Source organism: Eurypyga helias, unplaced genomic scaffold (genome assembly GCF_000690775.1).
Source record: "Eurypyga helias isolate BGI_N326 unplaced genomic scaffold, ASM69077v1 scaffold2269, whole genome shotgun sequence".
Taxonomy (NCBI): Eukaryota; Metazoa; Chordata; class Aves; order Eurypygiformes; family Eurypygidae; genus Eurypyga; species Eurypyga helias.
In genome coordinates this window covers 14818-39399 of record NW_010273749.1, presented here as the reverse complement: position 1 = coordinate 39399, position 24582 = coordinate 14818, and the positions used below count along the sequence as shown (strand labels likewise).

The window sequence follows — 24582 nt, the reverse complement described above, 5'->3', positions numbered from 1 at the left end:
ACCAACTCCACTATCTTTATATGAACTATTAACTTTGATTGTAGAACCTGTAATAATTTCATTAAATATGCCTTTAAAAAACAACTCTCATACTATTTCCTCATTTAAAAGTAGTTAAGAGCATAAATTCTGAAATAACCAAGAAGCTACGGAAATGCATACGATATACCCAGTCATACTGTTGTCCCCCAACAGAAAAAGACTGCTAAGAAATTCAGAGTCTAAGCCAATCAGACCTTAAGCCACACCATACATGCATTACTCCTATTTTTACTGCTTATGTTCTAAGAATGCTCGAGATCACTTACGTTGCTTTTGTTAACAATTAGGATTTTAAAAGCTCTGAACAGGCATTTTCTAGTCTGTGGCCTTAAGGGATTAAAAACTAGTAACAAAAAATTTACAAAGTTACAAGACAACAAAGCACAAAACAGAAGCACACAGTTGAGTCAGAAGGTTTCTATAAAATGTACCTGATTTATCTATTGTTCCGCTCTCCACAAGCATACGGAGTAGACCACACAAAGTCCTAGTAGCATCACTTTGCATGACTTCAGCATGCACGCCAGCAGAGAGACACAGCGTCTGCAACAGGTTCACGGTACTTGTCAGCATCATGGAAGTAGGGTGGAGATTCCTTTCAACTTGTTCTCCTTCTGGAGGGAGATACGAAAGGCAAAAGAATACACTGATACTGAGCTAATCTCTTTCATAGAGAGTTCTGAAACAAACACGATGTCAGAAATTTGTTGTAAATATTTTCCTCTAAGATGATGTGACAGGAAGAAGATTACTTATTTCCAACTGCAAGACAAGCATATAAACCAGATATTTTGCACAGATATTTTCAAGTTATTCCCTAGCAGTACATAGCTTAAAAGAAATTCCAAATGCAGTGCTAAGAACAGGGAAGCAGTCTGACTGTATGTATAATTAGGCCATAAAAAACCCACTCAAAAACATTCTAAAAAACTTCAGAAAGGCATTAACATACATTAAAATGTATGCTTCCCGATATCTGTAACTGAAACTATTTCAGTTGGATAATGCTGTTTTCTTGGGCCCATGAATATGGAAGAAATGTGGTATCACCCTTTCCAGCCTCCCTTCTCACAGTAAAGCTAACAAGAAAAATTCTGTTCAGAATTGTACACTTCCACAGAATCAGAGAATCTTTTATGTTGGAAAATACCTTTAAGATCACCAAGTCCAACCATTTGCCTAATACTGCTTTGATGAAGCATTTTCTCCTGTGAAATGAGCTTTTATATATTTAAGACACCAATTTTGGAATTCAACTAATAACCAGCCTCCACTTTTATTAAAAATACTGTTGTGGTTTTTTTTTTTTACCAGAATCATCCTCAGTGTCTGAATCCTCTGTTGTGGGCTGCGTTGGTGGTGGTGGCTCAGCTAGTTTGAGATCATATTTTCCCTCCTTCCCCATTCTGTAAGAATTTGTGCTTCCAGTGTCCCACTGGACTCTAATCCAGCCATCTTCTCCCAGTTCTCCAATCACACGACCCAAACCTGGAGGGGGTCCATCCTGACAGAAGAATGAAGCTCAAGTTGAACAACCAACAACACTAATTTGTATCCAAAGTTCATAAAATAACACTATTGTTCTTACTTGCTGCTAACCTTCAATAATGTTTCAAAATCTAGCGTAACGCTGGAAAGCATTTCACAACCTTCAAAAGAAACTACCCCAGCAACTTGCCGCAACACTCATGTTTAGCTCTATTTTACCATGTACTACTGTCACACACACCTAGAGCTGGAAGTGCACAGCATGGTAGCAACAAATGACCCAAACTCCCATGAAATCATGAATCAGAACCATCTTGCTAAAAAAGAATTTTCATCTCCAAAAATGAAGTTAAACAAATAATTAATATATATTTAATGTTAATTCTCCAAGTCTTTGAAATGTATAATGACCTCTAAAGTCTGAACATAAAATTCACACACAGTCCACTGACCAGACTTTTGATTTTTACAGGCCCAACTCTGTATGATCTTTCGTACCTGATCACCCCATTTCCAGTCCACCCCTCTCACCACTCTGGTACCAATTTTCATCATGGCTGCCAGCTCTGGCCCAGAAACAGGCAGCTGAACAGGTGTAGTTTCCTTTCTTGACTCTTCTAGGACTGTGGCAGAAGCTCCTCGAGAAGAGGCAATCATATCTTCTTCAATGTTGTCAGAACTAGGTCCTAAAGAGGGGGAAAAAAAAAAAAACCCACAAAACAACATGAAACATTTTAAAGCCAGCTACAAGTTTTGATTTGTACCTTTGTCACACAACTTTAAGGCATGCGTTTTGTAATGTAAAAGCAACAAACAACAAGAAACCTGATTTAACAGGTGAGCTTTTAGGAAACTAGGACATAAAGAGTTTCAGATGTACAGTGCTTTAAACACTTAATATTGAACAAAAACAAGTGACAAACAATAGAGATGTTATAATGACGAGTCCAGTAGCAAACTGGTTCTACTAACAGAAATTTTTTGGAAACAGTTCTTAACAGCACTACCGTTAAGTACACGTTACAAGGGCAAGCATGTGCTAATAATATCCAAGAACACCAAGAAAGAATAAGGAGAACCTGAATCATGGGAAAGAACACCACACATCATCTTATAACAGTGCAAACAAGAGAAGCTTTCAGCTGAAATACGTTAGCTGGGAATGGTTTTAATAGGTAGAAGAAATGAAACTGAGTAGGAACTATGCAGTTTTCAATGTTTCCATTTTAAATTTTCCATTTTTAATTTATTCATAATGTTTCCATCGAAACTACAGTATCACTCCTAAATTCCAGCAAAGGATGACCAAAGCAATGGCTTAGGAGAAAAATCATGACTCAGTATGCTATAGTCCAGCTAACTTCCTTCTCGATCATGCTTGCAAGTGTGGTTTCTGTATCAGAAGTAAAAGTGAGCAGCATTAAGTACTATCTTTCAGCAACAAAGTCATTCTGTAGCTTGGGTATACCACCAAGTAAAACAAAGGAGATTCACAAAACATGTGCTTTCTTCCATACAAGAAAGCAGATGTCCTACCTATCAGCCGCAGCGTCGTTTGCGTCAAGGCTAGCATGCCAGAATTAAGGAGGAGGCTCAAGGTATTAGCACCGTGCTGCAGCGTCAACATGTTCAGCATGACCAACAGAAAACGCGCTTGTGGAATGGTCCCAAGACTCGGTCCTGCTGGATTCTCATTCGTAATTGTTTGTAGAGGAACAGGCTGCACACCTAATTCAAAAGCAACATAAATAACAGTCAGTTGACACGTGGGAGCTACAATGAAACAGGTTACAGATTTGTCTGGTGGTTTAAAATATTTTTTCGTTCCCTGCTTGGTTCTTAGAACTTACAAGCTGAAGTGCCAAGAAACCTTTTATAATTCAGATTTTAATGGTAAAATTTTCTAATGAGTAATCAATGACCTGTTGCTGGGATAAAAGCAACATCCCCTTAAACACTGATGGAATGGAGGGGGTGGAATGACACATGGATGTACAGAAAGTCAGTATTTCTCATCACAAACCAGAGGAATCTATTTTAGGATCCCAATTATTGAGAACTTAAAAAAAATTGCAACAATATTAAGTTAAAAAAGTTTTCTCCCAACAAGAGAGCAACAAAATGAGATTCACCTAGTTCTTTGAATTTTGCGCTAGCATCTAGCAAGATGTTCCGGACATTCTGAATAGCCCAGGCATACAACTTTCCAAACGTAACTTCTAGCAGCATTCTGTTAAATGGTGGGATGAGATCAACATCCTTCAAGCAGTCGGTAAGAGGTTCCCTTCAAAGAAAAATAACACCAAAAGTAAGTATTTTCTTCTTACTGAAGAACTGTCAAAGCAAAAACAGCAGAAAGTTTTACCCTATATTGGCTCCTTCTGGAATAAGCCTCTGCCAGCCACAGAACATGGCATACTGCACAGATGGGAGCAGAAAGTTTTTTGCTGCCAATTTCAGAATAGTATCTATTCCCTCCAGACGAACTTCTGCTCTTTCCAGCTGCAAATGAGAAAAACAAATTGTCATACTTGTGTAAACTACCAATACATGCAAGCTCATTTTCATCCATTTTACCTGTTTTAATAAACATTTTCTCATTTTTTCTACATCCACCGGCTCTTCTTTAAGTGCAAATTCCACAATGGTGTTAAGGAGGGCAGACTGTGGATACAAGCCTTGGACGTTTTGCTTCAGCCATTTGTATTTGTGGACACCTGTAACTGTACTCAAAAGCGGCTGCCACTTATCCTGTAAAACAAGAAAGTATCATGTTAAAACAAATATTAAAATTACTGAAAATTTCATATAAAATCATGTCCGAATTTAAAATACTAGGAGGGAAAAAAACATAAGGGAAACTTCTTCGAAGCCAGGAAAGAGCTTAGGATTATTTGTAACTCATTACCTTCTTTACGATTTCTACCTAAGATTTCATATGCATTAATATTCAAAACAAGAGGAACTAAGCCATCACAACCATTTATTTTTAAATGAAGCTTTACCTGAACACTACTAAGTTCATCGATCATCTAAGAATTAGAGAAGGTATCTTTACATATTCTAAATACACAGCACACAAGCTTATTTTTAAGAATTATTCCAGGTTTCAATAGAACAATGTGCCATACTTAATTATATATCCCAAAACACCATTATCGGAATACTGTATGTCAAGCTGTAGTAACCAAGCTTTAGCCAATATTTTTTCCTCCTGTTATTTTTATTCACAAGGTTAATTCAAACTCTGATAGCTTACCTTAGGTGATTTGATTGGTATGGGCCTTTTATCTATAGCTACTGGACTGTGAGGTACCACACAAGATTCTTCTAAATCACTCTCTTCATTTCCAATTTTGGATTCTTCCACATCAGCAGATTCAGATTTTTTTGGCACTAGAACAAAACCAGGAAGTTCTTTCTTGTAATCTGATAACATTTAGAGTGTCACATTTTTAGCATCGCATGATGACCTAAGCATACAGACGTTTAAAATCTGCCTGTAATAAAATAAAAAGGTACTCTTGCTGAACTCTATGTCCAACTACTATCAAATTAGCTCTGGTAATATCTGCAATATGTTTTTATCTTTAAAGACCAACTGCAAAAGCACTTCAGTGTTTGTTCATCACATTATGTTCAGTTAAACAGTTCTTTGACTACACTGCTTTAATAAAGCATGATTTTTAATAAGATGTCACTTCTACTTAAACTCCACTAAAACAAATTCATAGGGACCAATACTGATGGATTATTTTTAATATGCTGGAACACAAAGAAGCATGCCTCACCTAAACTCTCCTGTCTGCCTGTTTTTGCTGTAGGAATTGAAAGGTAGCCACTGATTTAGAAAACTCCATGAAAACGCAGCAGAAAGTAAATGGCTTTGATGCTTTTGTTAACAAGAGTCTCAAATACTGAGCAGCAAACCTTGGAATGAGATACGGTTTACTTGTTTAAAAGAAAATACAACATTAATGTTGCCTTACCTCTTTTTTTCCTTTTTTCTCTAATTATTTTCTGAGCTACCCTCCTCCATCGGGGCAAGGAACTCAGGAGTTTAAATTTAGACATTATAGAGAGATCATTGCAAACTGCAGGACGCAGTTCATTGAATAAGAATCTCAAACGTTCGATGACAGGAGCACAAACCTCCTTGTAAGAACGTCCCTGTTCTTGGTGGGTCTAGAAAAGGCATTGAAAGATTAGGTTACTGTTTAATATACAATAAAATGAACAATTTCTTAACAAACACTTCAAATGAAAAACAATCTCAGCTTCAGCAGGTAAGAGGCTTACCTTAATCAATGAGCATTTTGCTTGGTAGACAACACGACACACATCCACTACAGATTTTGGTAAGGTTTTGTGCTTTACCTGGTCAACTCCAAGGGTACCAGGATGAACAAGAGACAGTGCTACGTGACCTTAATAGGAAAGAGCAATCTTTGAATATGCATTTCCAAAATCCCCCATAGCAGAGTTTACACTGGTCTAAAATGTATTCTGGCACAGCTATACAACAAGCAAACCTACCCAAATCTTCATGCTTCAGAAGACAGCACAGTAACAAACGTCCTACTTCTTCCACAGGATGCTCAGGAGGGAATGTGATTGGTGTTGTTAAGTGACACTGTTTACAGTATCTCTCTATTTGACATAAAAAGTCCTATAAAAACACACAACAGCCTCTATTTAACTCTGGTTTTAAATACAATTAAGAACCCAAAATACCACAGTCAGCATTTAAATAGCACTGAATAACCTCCACAATCTGAACAAACACTCAGAAGTGAGACACACCACACAGTATGCACTATTTAATACACAGCAATTACAACCCAATACCACATAGAATACTGTATCACTGTCCTTGGATGAAGAGCAACATGGCATCAGGAATAAAGCTACTACTGGTTTTATCTATTCCTGAGACAGCCAGGTCACCTAAGGTGATTTTTTATTGTCTTCTCCTGACTCATCATTATTGCTATCCTATCCTCCCAAGGATGTATTTGGGTTTTTTGATAAAGGAGCTGAACTCAAAGGGTTAGAAAATCTGAAGGTACTACAGAAGACAGTGATCACCAAAAATCTCAGGGGTTTTCAAAATATCCACGATTCCAGCTAGGTGAAACCTAACCACATGGCACAAAAGGACTTTAAGACAAAAGCATACATGCACCTGATACCCAAAGTGCATTTGCAATGAGTCAAAGAAAATTCCATCTTAGTTTAACTGGAGGTGAACAGGGTCTGCCAATACTACTAAAATTTGACATGGAAAGTAACCTATTACTAAATTTTTTTGTAAGAATACATATAATTTTTTAGTTCTCCCACTCAAAAATTCAAAAAGAAAAACTGTACTTCTATGGTATTAAATATACTGATTTATAAATATATAATCCTCAAATTTTATCCATTAGTAGTACTCAACCACTCCTTTCACAAAAAGTAATTCTGAAATAACTTTTTCGATTGTTTTAACTTTTGAAGAATTTTCACCAACAAAACTGTTTCAGGCTACCACTGCCACCCTTCAGCAACATTTTTTGTGTGCAGAACGACTGAGGGCTTACCTTCACAGTGTGATCCTGAATATTATTATCTGCAATAGCTTGGAGAAAAGGTTGTGAATGGTCGCTCAAAGTTAATCGATGTGTATATAGTTTTGATTTATTTGGGGTAGTGTTACCAGGCGAACTGCAATGGTCTTCATCTTTTTCCTCATTGTAACTGTAATGAATCTGACTAGTTTGCAAGCCTCCAGAAAAGATAGACGACTTCAACCATTCTAGAAGAAAGCACATATGTCTATATTCTGACGAAAGATTAAACCCTTAAGACTCAAAAATTCCCTCAAATAAAATGCATACCCAGCTTCAAACAGAAAACAAAAGGATTCTGCAAATAAAAACAATTAACCGGGCAGCCATCACCTGTTTAGAGATAATAGGGCCTTACTTCTTTTCTGTGATTAATATTGAATTATACCCTCCTACTCACCAAATTAAGATGCTCAACAAGATAGAATGCAACACCAGATACTTCAGGAACTCTTAACTGAACATATGTTAGTGAGCATATTATCTTCCAATATGCTCTATCTTGCATATCACAAAATTCTGGATATTAAAGTGTTCAAAATTACCTAAACCCCATTTAAACCTTGCTAAATTATTGGACCTGGATGGGTGTGGTAAGGAAGAACTTCTGAAGACAGCAAAACTAAAGAGGTACTAGATTTCCAGTTAATTTATTTGGCTTGTGTCTTTTTCTTGCATGCTTTGACAAGTATTTATCATTTATTTAAGCTCAAAATAGTTCTGCTTACTGGCACATTCAACTTCCAGAGGAGAAAGTGGTGTGCTCATTGCCAGGTAGGAAGCGTGCAGTCCAAGGAGAAGACCCAAATTCCTTTCTGTGTCTATTAGTGGTGATGACAAAGTACTGAGATCTGGTGTTGTAATCACTTCCTGATCAGGCTAAGTAAAAAAAAGAGGAGTTGAAAGCTAGAACTAAACTATAACAAGAATTTTGAAAGCAAAGCAGTACTTCACTTTAGAAAATGTGTATCCATAAATATGTAACATTTTTACCTCCATATACTGGCCAACACAGAAGGCATGCATCGACTCCCGTGTGTCCTCAAATTGCAAAGCAGCTTCCAAAGCAACAACTGGGTCCTCACCCGCAAACTGAGCTAATGAAAGAATGAGGTAGTCAGTATATCAACTGAAAGACTGTTTATGCCATCTTTTTTGAAACAGAAGTAATTTGTCTCTAATTCAGATGCTGATTCTCACCAAGTATGCTACTGCCAGTTAAAGACTGCGTTTGGAAGTCCTTTATATCGTACACTTTCCCATCAATCACTGTCCAAAATCCTCCGTCTTTGTTGTGGTTCTCTAGATCAGCTTTACGTATAAGTGTCACCTCCTCGTTATTTCTGCAACTCTGGGTAGTAAAAAATGAACCTACAGGTATAAACAGAACAGAGAATTTGCCAACAGAAAAACAGTAAAGTTTATTCTGAACATGCTTCTAATAGTTGCCTAACCAGATTCTTCAATTCTACTCAAAAGGCTGCTTGTTTTTAGATATAACCCAAAAGTCAAAAGAGCTATTAATACATTCCTGTCTACATATTATGCAATTAAATTTTCTCCATGCTGTATTCTTTTATGCGTTAATCCCCAATCTCACGCTGTCATATACCTAAGCATTGCCCAACTATATGGTGGTTTTGTTTGGAGGTGGAGCAGAACAACTGCTGTGCTAGCAAATCACTGCTCTGGTCAGTTCTCCATCCAACTTACTTTGGTTTTATTACATGCTTGCCTGTAAGGCACTGGCCGTATATTTAATTTTGGTCTCCATCCAGATTTTTTAAAATAAAATAAGACAGGTTACATACATGTTAGAACTCCTTCAATCTACATATCAGTAAATTATTTCATCCAGGGAAGAAACATCAGAGTAATGTTCATACACATGTGCCTTCATCTGTTTGTTCTACTGGAACATTAACTGAATCCTCACCTAGTTTTTGCTCTCCCCAACACGGTACTGCCTAGCTTTAGCTCTCCTGGGTTATGCCAACCATGTTTCACTCCTCCCTCCACCAGTAAAACGCTCAGACTGAGAAGCGCTTATTTCCTGCTTCTCTTTTCACCCCAGTCACACCTCACATTACGATGTGCCCCGGGAAAAGAAAAATTCCTCATTTCAAAGCCTACACATTACTCTGCCTTTATGTTACAGACAGAATTTAGTAACAAAATGTGTAGATGTACTATTCGTGTTTTCACGGTAACCCTTCACACTCAAAATGCAAAATTATATGAACTACTTCTTGGAAAAGTTATATTTGTTCTCTGCTTAATCCTACCTCTCTATATAAACTGAAGAATTGACAGAAATAAGTACCGTCATACGAAGTGGTTAATAAAAACTGGTAAAGTAGAATTCGCTTCCTGACAGTAGTTCATGAACAGTCACCATTTTTATACAGCCACTTTATGAATATAAATAAATAGTCCATATGCTACTAGTACATACCCATTATTCCTGGCCATGCTAAATCCTCATTGTCATCCCTTTCCTTTCCAGGGGCTAAATGGTTTAATCTGTCTAGATGTTCAAGCAAGCCAGCCAACAGGGGAATAGCACCAGCTTCTTGCATTAATCCAGCATTTTTACTGAGGAGTAGGACTATAGAAACCACCAGTTCTGGAAGAAGAATGCCTAAAACACAGAAAAAACAGGAGATACTCGGATTTAATTCAAGACCTATGTTTATAGCATCATGGAGGTAAATCACCAAGCAATATATTCTGCCTTCTTTTACTGCTTTAGTACAAAGCTCTCGCCCTTCCCATCAGATCTGCCCTCCTTCTCTCAGATCAGTCAAAAGACTGACCCTTCTGCAGTCATTCAGAACTTTCAAGAACATCTATAATATAACCTCGTAGTTTTGTGGAAGGGGAGGAAAGGAGGACAGCAAAGAAAAACCTACCTGTTAGATCTCCATCCACGACATGAGAAACTTCTGCAAAATGCCTATGACTAGTAGAAGCGATGCTGGTTGCCACAGGAAGTATGTCACCAATGTGCGTGCACAGAAGAGCAGTGTATTTCTTCAGTAAAGAGCCAACACCCAAGAGGTCAGGACCTGTATACAAAGGAGGAAGAGCACAGAAAACCATCATGCTGTCATATTTAAGAAACAGATATCAAAAGCTTAGTTAAGCTCTTCAGAAATGCAGCCACTCAGCACTGAATTAAGAAACCATGTCTTTTTAAAACTTCTAAAAAGCTTATTAAAAGGATACTATCTAGATCCTGTTGCCTTCCAAAAAAATAATTTTTCCTTTACAGAAAACAGTTTAAAGAAACTACTTTCAAACACTTTCCAGAAAGACTCAGCAACTAGGCTGATGAACGAGACGGGAAGATGAATTAAAATAACAAACTGCTGTCTTGCAAAAGAGGTATTACAGAAATGCTGGGGGGCAGGCAGGGGCTGACTTTTTTACAGTAACTTACTGTATGTATTAGGGACCTGCCCAACACAATCTCCTGGGTAAAGTTTACTAACAAGTAGACGCTGAAAACGGAGCAACAGGTCCAGAGAAGCAGATCTCTCTTTGCTACAATGTTCGTGGTCCATGCAGGAAGAAATGCGACGAGCAACATCTTTTAGTCTGGCTATCGTCTGTGAAGCGATGTTCCTAATTGGTATAAAAGCATTGTGAAGTATGTAAAGGGAACTGATAGTAAAGACAGTCCACAGAACCACAGGTTAAGCTTCTGCTAGTTTCACACATACATACAACAAATCCATGCAAAGTTTCTTTGTAGGATGTTCCCTTGTTTGTACCATAGTACCCAAAGTGTCAGTGGGTTTTCTGGAGGCATTTTGATTATCAGGATTCGAAAAAATTCCCTAATTTTGTGGGTTTGTGTCATCACACACTACAAAAAACATAATCCGACAATTTTCACTGAAAGGCTGCAATGAAAGTCATGACACTATGTAGTTAAACATGTAATTTAATTAGTACCGAGTCTGTTGATCATCACACTTAAGTGAAAAAGTGTAATAAATGTCTTGGTAACCTCCTAATTACCTCCTGCTACATACTAAGCACTGCTGCAGCTGACATAAAGCAGCTTTGTTCTCAGCACCCTACTGGTCATACATTCACAATTCTTTCTCAGTGCAAAGAATTTAAAATTCAGGTTTCTTCCCCACTTACAACACCAGCTACAGTCTACTTGAGGCAAAATGATCAGTTCTAAATAATTATAGCAAAACATTCAGGTCTAAATGAATTTGTGCTGATTCTCATACTTTGTAAGGACAGGCTTTTGTCCTACATTTGTTGCACAGGCTTTCAAAGTACAGGAAGAAGTATCAAAAATCCATAAAAGCAAGACAATAAGCCATTCTAAAATCAGGTAATTAAGCACAGAAATATACTCCTTAGCAAAAATAAAGTAGCAAAAGAAGTATAGACAAGCTAGGAGAAATATCCAATATTTTTAATTCTGAGGAGCTACAACACTACTAGGAGAGGGCATTTATTTGGTAACCAAAATTAGTCAACTTTTAGTTGACTAGTTCATAAAATATCTGAATAGATCTTCTGTACAAAAATAAAAGACAAATTCAAATCAATTACCTTAGTAACTGCTGAATTAACTGAACTAACGGTAAACTTTGTTTTCCTGCAGATTCATAGATTCCAGTATTAATAAGGTCTTTGTCCAATGGAGTCCTACTCCTATGAAGTGTTGATGCATTTGCTTCTTGTTCATCAATTTCTTTTTCTTTCTGTGCTTCTTTTTTTGCTTCAATATCCTAAAAAAGTAAATCAAGTTAAAGAAAAGGCATAAATTGCCACTGTGATTATAAAACGTTTTACTAACAAGTATTCATGATAATAAGATCAAGTTACTTTTACCTATGCCAAAAATCAAACAATCCCTACCAGACAAATATGTATTTTATATTCTGTAACAACTTCATAGGCATACTTTTTTTAAACAATTATAAAATTTAAAAGAACAAAGGGAAGGTTTATGTCAAGGTAAATAAGAGTACACAAACTTCCAATTCAGTTTCGACCAAACCAAGTTAATTAATTTCTGTTCTCTGTATGTTTAAGCATGCCAGCAGGCATGTTTACTTTGCATTTTCAGAAGTAACAAATCCAGACCACTGCAGAGCAACCTGGGTTAGATTTGCCACTGAGCTATAGTCACAAAGAACTCTATGGAGACGAAATCATCCAGATTTTAGACAATGTACATTAACCTGTGCAATACTGCCTGCTGCAAAACTTAACATATGTATTTCCTCTGCATCATAAACCTCCCCATTTACCAACAGTAAAGAGAAAAAAAGAAGAAAATATACAAGGAAGAATTAAACAAATGAAGAGATAAGGGGAAAGCACCTTTTTGTTTTCACAGCCATACATAAATATGGCAATTTAAAGCAGTCTCTGCAGAGGATGTCCCATCTCTGAGATGCTAATGGAGAAAGACAATATATACAGTATGTTTCTTTCATCTTTTGTGTAACTAGCCAGCATCTGTTCAACATTCAAACCAGTCTGAAATAGAACCTATGCAAATCTGGGATGCTGCAAAGAATTCATTAATGTTGAATTCATAAGTAAGGCTGAAATTTCTGCTGGAGAGATACATCCGAAATTAAGGAAGCGAAGGACTCCAGAATCCCATAGAAAGGTACAAAAAGCTTTTTAAAATTATGCTTCTGTTACAGAGCTTTATGAAAAAGTTTGTTACCGTTGTTAAATCATCACTCTAGCCAACAAAAACAGACACTACTAAAAAGGAGAATATGATTCATGCTTCCATACAAACACTGGCTCAAATTTCAGGTCAAAAGAGGATAACATCAATCCACAAACTTCAGGAAACACTTGATATATCTTCTTAGTCTGTTTACACAGAACTGCAAGGCTGCTGAAACATACCTGGATTTCTGCAGTAATAGCAGCATTCAGTGCAGATTCTAAGCCTCCATCAGCCATCAAGCTGCCCACCAAGAGGTCAATCATAAATCTACGGCCTGGACTCACACTCATTTCATTTCCTGAAACTAGGAACAGGAGAAGCTATTAATGAACTAGAAATGCAAGCATAAAACACACAGGTTTAGATCTTAGGACTGACCTGCACTGGGAAGGAGCGCTGAGAGCGCCCTAGCCCGCTCTTCTGCTGTTGGCAGTAACACAGACCATCCACTCTGCAGCACTGCTTGAGCGGCTGATTGCACAGTATTGAGAACACCAGCATTGCTTGCTAATGTTACCACCGTCTGCTTCAGGCTATTGAGCAGTATACTGCCTAAACCTAAGCCAAGGCATTCTGGATCCACCTGATGACTAATGGCAGCATGAAGCTGGGGGGGGAGAAAAAAAAAAAAAGGCAAATTTTAATTAAGAAGAGATATGGACTTGGGGAAAAAAAAAAGTCAGTCCTGGTGCAATCGAGTAAGTTTACTGTCCAAGATACAAACTTTCACCTGCAAATTTGCAAAATTAAAGATAAATGCTATCTTGCCCAAGCACATACTGAATTTAAACAAATGCTCAAAGATTATGAACTGTATTTAACTATATCCCTTAAAACTCTGAGCTAGAATAACCTAAAGAATAGCCTAAACTGCTTCTACTTTGCTACAGTATGCTAGGAAAATTAGCACATCTTCACCAACTGTCAAATACCTCAAAAAAGGACATTCAGTCTTAAAAATGCTATTTAAAATTCTCAGAAATGCTCAAAATCTGATTGTATGGACTTACTGAGCGAGTATATAAGGCTTAATACAAATACCTTTTCATAGTTCATTTTTAATGAGGTAGAAACACTGCCCAGAAGAGAAAAACAACCACTAGCTGCCAAATTTCAAATAGTAGAAAGTGATATTGTACTTATTTCAATTTTTAAATCAATAAAAATGTTTTAAGGCACATTAAGTCCACTATTTTCATCCAAGCAATTAACTGAAACATTTAGTTCAATGGCTGCTCAGTGTGTAAGAAACTGAAGATACCTGAAGCCTTAGAAGGTTTAATGTTGCCACAGCCATACACTCCTTCTCCTGAGGAGGGGGCCAGTCAGAGGAGCCATCCATTCCTTCGGTCACTTGTCTTAGCAAAAGATCCAGCTGCTCAAACGTCATGGGGCAAACATCCACCACAAAAGGCACCCGCAAGCCTATTGACCATTCTGAACATGATGACCAAGCAAAACTCTATAAATGGAAACAATATACAAAGTTCAACAGTTATTTCCCTCATTATGGAAATTATATATCTGAATGATGACCAAATGATGAATGATAACTCATGAGAGACAGGATTGTAAAGCTAACATCTGCCTTCAAACAGTAATAGAAGATGCAGAAATATTATCAGCACATCTGTTGAAGAGAACCCTCCACTTGCAACTTTGTAAAGATACATAAAACCCTACCAATCCCAGAAGAGAACTCTCTTATCACATTTTCCAAAGTGCTGTTATGCCACTCTGGATACCTCACTATCTTTGCTACAGGAAATATTCTGCTTGACATCTCTTCAATTGCTGTTATCAGACAAAAAAACAAAATGGGTAAATAACTACTTCTGAGAATACCCAACAGATGGACAGCTAGTCACCCATCCCTTTCTGGCAAAGGAACTACACAAGACTTGTTTTTTTCCAAGCCTTCACTTATTCTGAATAAGAAATAAGTCATGCAAGCCAGAAAGAAGGACTGTGATTAGTGTACAGAACTAGGCTCAGTGAAAGGCGAAGACAAGTCGCAATTAATTCCAAATAAAACTTACCTGAGCAGGCCCACAAGCAATTCCAACGATATGCTTTGTGTCTAACCCTGGGAGAGCTGCAGGCTCTGGTTTGGTGATTCGCAAAGTATCGAAATGTTGACACTGATCATTGCTTCCCCAGCTATGCACTTCACTATCTTCCGTCAGTGCTAGACAATGGGTAGATCCAGCTGCCACATCTATCACTTTTTTCCCTGGTAGGAAAGTCAAGTATTGAAAATGTATCTTAAAGATTACAATCATTAACAGAAAAGCATCAGAGGTAAGGAAAACTCTACTAATTACAACCATACTTAACTATGAACACATTATGGATATCAAGATCCTCACCTTTGCCTTATTAGTGGATTGGAAGAGTACAGCAAAAGAAAAACCAAGGAAATATTTAAAGATCCTTAAGAGACAACTTAAGTACAAAAGTTTACAAGTTTAAAAAAAATCTTCTATTTTGTATCCCTTCTACTTAAGACACTTTTTCAGGAAAGGTTTATTAAAAGATCTCCCTATCTATAGAGGGAGACTGTAAAGTCATATTGGAGTCATTAGTTCAGAAGTGACTTTACATCAGATCATTCATCTCATATGAACAACAGTTTTAGGAAAGACAGAACAACAAAAGAGATTTCTTCCTCACCCTCCCCTACAAAACCTCAAGTTTCTCACAAACGATAGCAATAATCTTCACTCTGTTACAAACTAGGCAAAAGTACTGGCATGAACACAACTTTAACGACGTTACTTGTTGCCTGCTATTTTCATTTATTGCATTCACGTGCCTTAACCTAAGCATAGATGTGGTTTATGTATTTATTTGCATAACAATGAAAAAAGGTGTTTTAAAAAGCATTTCTGTGAACCTAATAAAAGCAGGATAAAGAGAACACAAGACAAGCAGCAATTGGAGTACTCATAACACCCTAAGAAGCTCTAAGTCTACTACAATTCTAAAGGTATAAATGCAGAAGTGATGGGAAAGGTACACTATTACTCTTTTCAACGCAACCAGCATAAAACATGACAGAGCACCTGGTACTATCATCCTGACATTGAGATATTAACATCTGGTAAAAAGGTCCAACAGCACCAAAAAGAACTTTGGAATAGTTCCAGCTCGGGTAATTACCTTTCAAGCCTTCCAGTAGTTTCGGATATCGAACATGCTCTTCCGTTCCATGGCCAAGTCTCTGATTGTCACCTTTTCCCCAGGTGTAGACCTGGCCATCTTTGGTTAAAGCAATAGAAAACTGACTCCCGCAGCGTACTTTCACAATGTCCAGATCTTGAAGTTTTTCTATCAACTTGGGAGTCTTGCAACCATCACTGCCTCCTCTTCCCAGTTTTCCATAGTCTCCATCACCCCAAGACCACACTTGGCCTTCAAATCAAGAGAAAGAAAACAAAGAACACTGCATTGCTTTTTCCTGTCATTATCTGTTTTGACAAGCAAGTTCTTAAAAAAAAAACAAACTTGAGACTATATAATAAGCACAATTTTCAAACTGTAATGTAAGAATAGCAGCTAATTTTTAAGAGTTCATGACAGTAACAAGGAAGAAAAAGATTTTATATGTTTACATTTATTAACATGAAAACATAAAAAGCATAACACATAACATGCACTGAAAATTCATCAGTGCACAGAAAGTACTTCTTAAAAACATATTAAGTATAGGACCTACTACAAATCAAGCCTGTAGTATGATCTTTAGTTAAAACTGCCTTCTTTTATCATAAGGTGTTACAAATAAGAACTTGAAAAATCTTTTTCCACATCAAATGGCCAAATTGTCTGCGAAACATGTTTTCTTAATTTTCAGTTCCTGTCACTGAAACATTTCACAGAATTAAAGTGCTATTGTCTACCAAAACCAAAAAAATCCGAGTTTGAGTTTCCTGGATGAGCAAACCTGTCAGCTTTTAAATACTGCACATCATCATAACCAGCTTTATTTTAAAAGAACAACTATCTTCCAAGAGCCATCTGCTTTCTAAGTCATAACTTTCGGGCTTAAACCCACACAGTGCAATTCAGGTTTTGTATCTGTCTCACACCGGTCACCTTGGTCAGGTATGCTGGGAAGCAGGATTACAATACAGCCTCTTTGGCAGGTCCCACAGGTTGCCAAAAACAACTCTCCTACTCAAAATTCTGGCTGTTGTAACAACATGATACATAACAACGCATAAAATTGAGATGTGTATGTATATATTTTGTGTATATTATACATTTATACAGGTATTTAAAATGCATAACAAATGGAATTATGTATTTGCATATTCATAATGAATATATTACATATCTGTGTGTGGAAATACATCTGCATAAAGTATATGCAAAATATGTGTACAAATGCACATATATATTTCCTCAAAAGGGATTTCAGCTCCAAATTCTTACAGAATTCACTAGAAAAAGCATAATGTCTGCAGTATAAATATCTTCAGAATGAAAGGAAGAAAAGGTAAGCTTACTTAAAGTACAAAGTTATATTTTGCTACTAACCATTTTCAGTAACTGCAAGAGTCTGAGCATCTCCACTCCCACAGGACACATCAATAACTTTGAGTCCTTTCAGCCCCGTGACCAGCATTGGGATCGTCTGATCTTCACTAGAACCTTCAAAACAAAGCAGTTCTGTGAGAAGCAAAACCAAGGTGGCTGTCTGGTTGGGGTTTTTTGTTTGCTTTTGGTTGTTTTGTTGTGTGGGGGTGGGGGGTGTTGGTTTGGGTGTGTTTCCAGATTTGATCATCATGACTAAGCTCCCATATGGTTGCTTAGGTATCTAATATGGATATAACCCATGAGACAGACTTTGCTTCACAAGGAAGGGAACAGAGAACAGTGTAGATTTTTCTTCTCCATTCCAACTGCATATTTTCACAGAAATCATAGAAATATAGTGATTTTAAGACAATTACTCCCATAATTATTTTAATTTATGTGAAACCACATATGTTTCTCAAATCAGCTTTAGGTAAGTTGGATTAAAAAAAAAAAAAAATCATTTGACACAGGCAGTAAACAGTTCTTTGACAACTAACTTCAAGATACCAAGTAACATACCATGACCAAGTCTGCCATAGTTTCCTCGTCCCCATGTATATAGCTCTCCTTCTGCAGTAATGGCAGCGCTATAGGTGCTTCCACATGCGATATGTGTAACATGTTTCCCAGCCTGCTTTCCAGATAAAGCAGATATCATCTTTGGTTCCTCCAGAGGTCTATTTAAAGAGAAGGTGACATATTTCACAAAAGGTGAGATCTGATGAGTAGATAGCAACAGGTGTGACATACTTGTTAGGAAACGATTGCTGCAATTCTTCCTGCAAACCTCTTTACTAGACTGAGGTATCAAGATGTAAATAGAACTATAAGCCAAAAATTAAGTTCAGATTATTCAACAACATAAACCACTGAAGAAATGTTTTTAAACTCTATTTCCAATTAAATTAATGTATGTTTTTAAAAATATTTGTCTACTATAAAAATATTATCTTTAATTCCTGTATCTAAACAATTAACTTCATTACCCTGCTAACTTTTGTGTAGTAACTCCCTTGCTTTATAGGGAATTCAGCACTGGAGTAAGACACTTAAAGCCTCTAAAATATATTGATGTACACCCCCTACAGAATATCCTTGTAGAAGACTTCTCCTACACAAAAGCAGGACACTGACGTTACTGTTTAACACAGGGGAAAAAGGGAATGATATATGCAACACGACTGCGTAGGAAATGATGACCCCACTCTGACATCTGAGTCAATGCTCCTACAGAAAATGCATTGTGGATTCATACAGCCATGAATAAAAGGCCTAGTAACAGTGCAACCACTACTACACCCTCCATTTACCCTCTGAACCCTCCAGTTCAGAAAGTAGCATTAATACAGAACTGGGAGTATTACAGAGAGAGAAAACATGCAGAAAACGTGTTTGATAACAGAGATGAATTTCAAATGCTGAATGTGCTTGTATACACAACTAAATAGTTCTTACTGTAAATCAGAATACTAGCAAAGCAATGATTATTTTTATTACATACACTGTATCCCCATGGCCCAGTCTTCCACCATCTCCACAACCCCAAGAGAAAACTTCACCATTTGCTGACAAAGCAAGATAGTGATGTCCATCTGAATGTGCTGCTATCTTCACAATATTTCTGGAAGCTAGACTCTGTACCAGCTGTGGTCCCTGTAAACCAGACAAAAGCAATACACTTACAAAAACTGCTTATAGTTTCCTTCACTTGCCTATACACAGAATAACTAGGTACAGTTTTTATAAGGCTTTATCAAAATTGTACACTCAAATTAATGAAGTGAAGGTATAAAGAAAAAAAGTTCAAATCTACTATTTGAGTCTGACAAAAACAATGCTCTGAAGTTATTTTGTTCCCATCCTTCTAAGTTATGCTGGTCAGGAAAGAGTTAACTCTCTTCACAGTGGCTGGTATGAAGCTAGGTTTCTGATTTGACCCTGAGAAACGTACCGATAAGGTGGCTTTTTAGCTGGTGCTGGGGAGTGCATGCACCAAATTCAAGGTCTCTCTCAGTTTCTGATACTGCAGCTGCGTTCCCAACTCACTCTTGCTACAGGCAGTGTGGGGGGACACACAGTTCAGACAGCTGACCCAAACTGACCAAAGGGGTATTTCATTCCATAGCACATCATGCTCAGTACATAAGTGGGGTGTGGGCTCGGGGACCATTACCCTCTCTTTAGACTCTCTAACTCAATCCTTAACTCCTTTGACAACTCCTTTATCAGCTGCTTTGCTAGCTCCTGTACTGGCTCGTCAGTGAGTTGGTGGGCCTGTTAGTTTTCCCAGTCATGCTATTGCTGATAGGGTTTGCTTAGACTCTGCTGTGATATTTCTCATCTTGGGCTGAGTCACTCGTGGGCTCTCTGGCTCTGACTCTCACCACTCAGGACCTGGCTGCGTATCAGTCAGCAAGTGATGAGCAATTGTACATGTTTTATTTTCTAGTATTTTAATGACTTGTTATTATTATTCATATATATTCATTTATATATATATTTTATTCATTTACATTCAATCAGTAAATAGTTCTTATCTCAATTTTACGAGCTTCCTTGTCTTTTTCCTCCAATTCTTCTGTTCCACTGGAAGAATGGGAGGGGGAACCTGTGAGAGCAGCTTCATGGTATTTTGCTGGCCAGACTTAAACCATGACATAAGTTCTTCAGAATATATGAAAATGGTGTTTCTCTTACAGGCAATCTCAGTAATGTATGTTTCTGTTGCACTATAGTTCTGTTTTAGAAACTACACAAGTTGGGCACAGTGTTACATCACTGAAGTAAAATCCTTTTCACATCTGTCAATTTCTACAGTTGTTACCACTATTTCTGAAAGTTCAAAAACAACTACACAGAACCTTATAATCAGTGTATCTCTATCTACTCTTCCAAGTTACTGTAAATAGTTAGAAGAGCAGACTTATGCTATGAAGTAATACAGAAAGAACATGTTTAAAAACACGTAAAAAACTCTCACCAGAGCATCGCTGTTGTACGCTTGTGTATAAACACGTCCATTCCTAGATAATATTAGAAAACGTTTCTCTGCACAGGCAACCTGCACAACGCCGAGATTGGCAAGTCCTTCACACTGAATTGGACCACTCACATTAGCATAGTATTTCCAACCTATTAAGCCCCAAGCAATGACCTCTTGCAGAGAACCCTAGAAAACAAGAAATTCTGTAAGTACTAATTTTAAATATGCAACCTAATAAAATCCATACAGCAGATTATTTTTTAAACCTCTATATGCCAAACATACTCAAATCTGTGACAGTTGTTACTGCCAGTAGTCAATAAAGCTTACTTATTAGAAAATATCAAAAATAAAGCCCTGCATGCATTGTATTCAGCTCAGACTGCTACTGAATAAGCTTTAAAGTAAGTGTTCAGAAATTTTTCAAGTTGAGAAGTTTAACATTATTTTTTTAATACAGCTTAAACCCAGCATTTATAAAGTCTGGTATTGAACTTTTTCTCTGATAAACACAGGAGGAACAGCTCAAAATATGGCATAATTAGCAACAGTATTGTGATAAGACAGAACGACTCACAAGCCACAGAACTATACTCCAAGGCTGATGTAATAAAAGACATCCAAGTAAGAAAAAGTTAGGCAACTCGAGGTTACCTTGGCAAAATCAAAAGATATTTGAAGAATGTTAGGAGTTGTTTTCCTTCCAAACTGAAAATCAGTTACACTTTAAGGGAAAACATCTTGCTAAATTTGATGTTGCAAATACTTACCTTATGAGATGTCGGAGAGCTACACTGTGGAGGCATACATGGCGTGGCTAGACGATCTAAATGAGCCATGATGACTACGGCTGTTTGTCTCAGATCAATCGCTAGCTCATTGTCCTGAGGTAGAATCAGATACCTTAGGAAACTTTCATTTGGACTCAAAGGGTATGTCAGAAGCTAGAAAAGAGAAAAGAGCAGTCAGAAGAATATTCAAGGTATTCCTATGCCACTACACATACACAAGAGTAAAGGAAAAATCCAAACACACATGCTGAGAAAATAGAGTCAGATTGTGACCAGAAAGTTACGAGCATAATAAAACTGATTTACTATGTCTTATCAACCTCAATAATATTCATTAGGAGTCATAGTTCAATTAACTTCAAACACAACTAGCTAAAACCAATCCCAATGTGTAGAAAAGTTAATTGGCCACATCTCTAAGTTAATTATCACAGAAGTATTAATTCTGGAACACAATGCTTACCTCTAACCATACTATGACATTCCTCCTCCTCCCACAAGAAACCCAAACGTACATGTGAAAACCAAACAATAGTCGTGTATACACATCTTACATGGGAAAAAATGCTGCCAAAGTAAATCTAAATACTGTTTGGATAATTTTATAATTATTTTAGCCAGCCAAATGAAATTTCATACCAACATAATGCCCCTTTCACACAACCCAAAGGTAAGTACCTGAATCTCTTCATCAGTGTTGGGCACATCTTTATTACATACTATACTCTGAAATCTTTGTAACAAAGGTAGAAGGGGTGCACTTGTTCCTTGTGCAGATCGCTCATTATCTGTTTCCCTCGTTCCATTATCCCAAAGTTGAAGCAACAACATAACTGCAGATAACATTTGGCTGAAAGATGAAGTTCACATCTTCCATTAATAAGCATTCCTAAAAACATTATTTTAGGTTATCCACGCTATTCACTCTCTACGTTTTGAAGTTCAGCGATACCAGATGTCACAACTTTCCATTTTAAACAGATTATCAAAATACCAAAAATGGATTTTGCAATCTAGCTAACGTAAGAGCTTGAGCGCCACTGCATTACACAAAAGGTTCATATGCTTTGAACCACAATTATTACATTAAACCCAAACCCATGAAAACTGAAGACAGGCAATGCTCAGGACATTCCAATAGACAACAATGGTTAAAAATCAGAGTGCTCATGCTTCTCACCTTAGTGTACCCCTCTGCACTGCCAGTTCTAGCAATATGGCAAGTGCCAAGTGCTGGTCTTGTAACGGAATGTTTCCTGGCCCTTTGGTACTGGGAGCTCCATGCACATCTCTATTTAAAAGTCAAACAATATACATTAACTAAGAAGTAACTGGAAACAATACTGCCTTACCAAAAGCATGTACAACACACTAAAAACCACTAAACTTACAGAAAGGTAAAAATGGTGATGAAAGTAACTGAGAAGAAAAGCTGAGAGATTCCACACAAGATTAATTTTTAGAGTGGCAGGTTTAAAATTGCCCCAAGCTTCACTATTTACTCTACAGCTCCATTAAAAGTGCTAAGAACATGAAAAACATTTTTCACAGGTGGAATTCAAATATTCTTTAGGATATTCACCATAAGGATGTAGTTCCAGTACTCAAAAGACAAGTAATTTCTGGTAACTCTTGTAAAATGATAACTTTAAGCCTTCTTAAATAACAGGAAAACGCAGGGGAGTGCTCTAAGTCCAATATAAGTGCATTTTCCCCTCATAATGCACAGAAGTCTGCATTATTTTACTATACTAGAAAGGCACAATTAAGTGTACACATATTATATTGCCAAAGCACTCTTCATATGAGTACAGTTTACATTAGTGAACCACTACTTTTCAGATAAGTCTACATGTGGTGATTCAGAATACTCACATTCAGATGTTTCTTAAACAGTTAAAGGAATTACATTATATTTCAAGAACATAATTTCAACAGTTCCTGTATCTTTTCCTTCCTTGTATAACAGTACTAGAAGAGGAAAGCAATCTTTTTAATATTCCATAAACTATTGTGTTTAAACCATCAGCTGCTAAGATGCAGGTTTGCCATGTAACAGTTACCACAGCAATGCTCAAAAGAAGAAAAAAAAAAAACAAACCAACAACTTACCCAGTCACAACAGACCTTAGGAATTTAGTAGCTCTTTCCACCACTTCCAGCCATACAGAAGATACAGTCCCTTCATCAAAAAGGGATGCCTCTGGTAGAGCTCGTAGTGCATCAAGTGATTCCTGTAACAATTCACTGCACAGGTCTGCATCCTCACCTAAGCAACACAGCAATATAGTCATACTCCTACAAAAGTTAGGCAGATTTTTGTATACAACATCTTGTGGAATATTTTTAACCTCAAACTTACAAGTTATTAAATAATATGTACAGAGTTCTCAATTTCCACACAAACATTTTGACTACAAGACTTCTGAAGAACTATCTGCTTGACATAGAATACATTCAGAGAGGTGACAACTCCAACCAGCTCATCCCACTATGCATATGCTGAGGAAATCAGAAGAACTAGGGCTGGCTGGACAAAGAGTGCAACAAACAGTTGCATCTGAACAAACAGCACAGTCTGAGACAAACAGGTAGGTTAAGGTGGCACAGATGACAATTCTGGTGACGTCTGGAATTTGAAAATAGCTGACAAGTGCAAAAACTAAACACAGGTTTTGCACTGCTCCAAACTCCTTTTCAAGCTCCTACTGTTGTGTAGTAATATAGTGGATTGACCCTGTCTGAAGAATAAATTTAACTTTTCTGTAACCCGGCATTAAAAAATACATTCCCTTCACAAAATCCCAATTTGCCCTCCTAAGCATAAAAGCATACCAGCACAACGGTATTGGTAGTGGCTTGGATGGCTTCGATCAGCAACAGTATCGTTGGGCCTAATACCACATAAACATAACATACTATTATGCAAATTTAATATATTTAGTTCTATGCAAATATTTAATACACACACGCTTTCATGAATCATCCGTCTTCTAACGAAGAATATGCACAATAAGCTAAACAGCAGACCTACCTGACCTCCAGGCTCTATGAAGGAATGCAAATGCAAATGAAAGTGCTGCTCGGGATCCGACTCGTGCAAGTCCTTCTACACCTTTGCCTACAGGTCTCGGGCTAAATAAAATTATACACACATTGTCTCGATTTAATTTATGTAACAAAGTTATATACTTATATTAGTAAGTATTTGTATGATTTGTATATTCTACAATCTTATAATTCAGCTACACGCATGCATATGTAATTACACAATTTATTTGTAAAGAATTGCCAAAATGGCAACAACCAAATTCAATTTCAGCTGCTTCAAAGAACAACCAATTCAACCCCCAACATCAA

At 37.1% G+C, this 24582-nt stretch overlaps 1 protein-coding gene across 1 annotated transcript in view; it reads right to left on the bottom strand.

Moving 5' to 3' along the window:
• Positions 1–24582, bottom strand: part of HERC2 (HECT and RLD domain containing E3 ubiquitin protein ligase 2) — a 93012-nt gene that overhangs the window by 54861 nt on the left and 13569 nt on the right. Inside the window, exons 4-36 of the mRNA XM_010159569.1 lie at positions 24257–24357; positions 23335–23491; positions 22403–22513; positions 21901–22072; positions 21202–21375; positions 20429–20617; positions 18950–19101; positions 17968–18125; positions 17407–17520; positions 16027–16278; positions 14904–15097; positions 14126–14326; positions 13243–13471; positions 13044–13168; positions 11721–11899; positions 10582–10766; positions 10052–10207; positions 9595–9780; positions 8340–8510; positions 8133–8236; positions 7868–8018; positions 7113–7327; positions 6067–6199; positions 5830–5957; positions 5520–5715; positions 4790–4926; positions 4108–4281; positions 3896–4032; positions 3663–3814; positions 3067–3258; positions 2029–2216; positions 1354–1546; positions 474–656 (exon numbers count right to left, since the gene is read on the bottom strand). Of these exons, the coding sequence (XP_010157871.1) occupies positions 474–656; positions 1354–1546; positions 2029–2216; positions 3067–3258; positions 3663–3814; positions 3896–4032; positions 4108–4281; positions 4790–4926; positions 5520–5715; positions 5830–5957; positions 6067–6199; positions 7113–7327; positions 7868–8018; positions 8133–8236; positions 8340–8510; positions 9595–9780; positions 10052–10207; positions 10582–10766; positions 11721–11899; positions 13044–13168; positions 13243–13471; positions 14126–14326; positions 14904–15097; positions 16027–16278; positions 17407–17520; positions 17968–18125; positions 18950–19101; positions 20429–20617; positions 21202–21375; positions 21901–22072; positions 22403–22513; positions 23335–23491; positions 24257–24357 (5489 nt within the window). The remainder of the gene's footprint in view (positions 1–473; positions 657–1353; positions 1547–2028; positions 2217–3066; positions 3259–3662; positions 3815–3895; positions 4033–4107; positions 4282–4789; positions 4927–5519; positions 5716–5829; positions 5958–6066; positions 6200–7112; positions 7328–7867; positions 8019–8132; positions 8237–8339; positions 8511–9594; positions 9781–10051; positions 10208–10581; positions 10767–11720; positions 11900–13043; positions 13169–13242; positions 13472–14125; positions 14327–14903; positions 15098–16026; positions 16279–17406; positions 17521–17967; positions 18126–18949; positions 19102–20428; positions 20618–21201; positions 21376–21900; positions 22073–22402; positions 22514–23334; positions 23492–24256; positions 24358–24582) is intronic.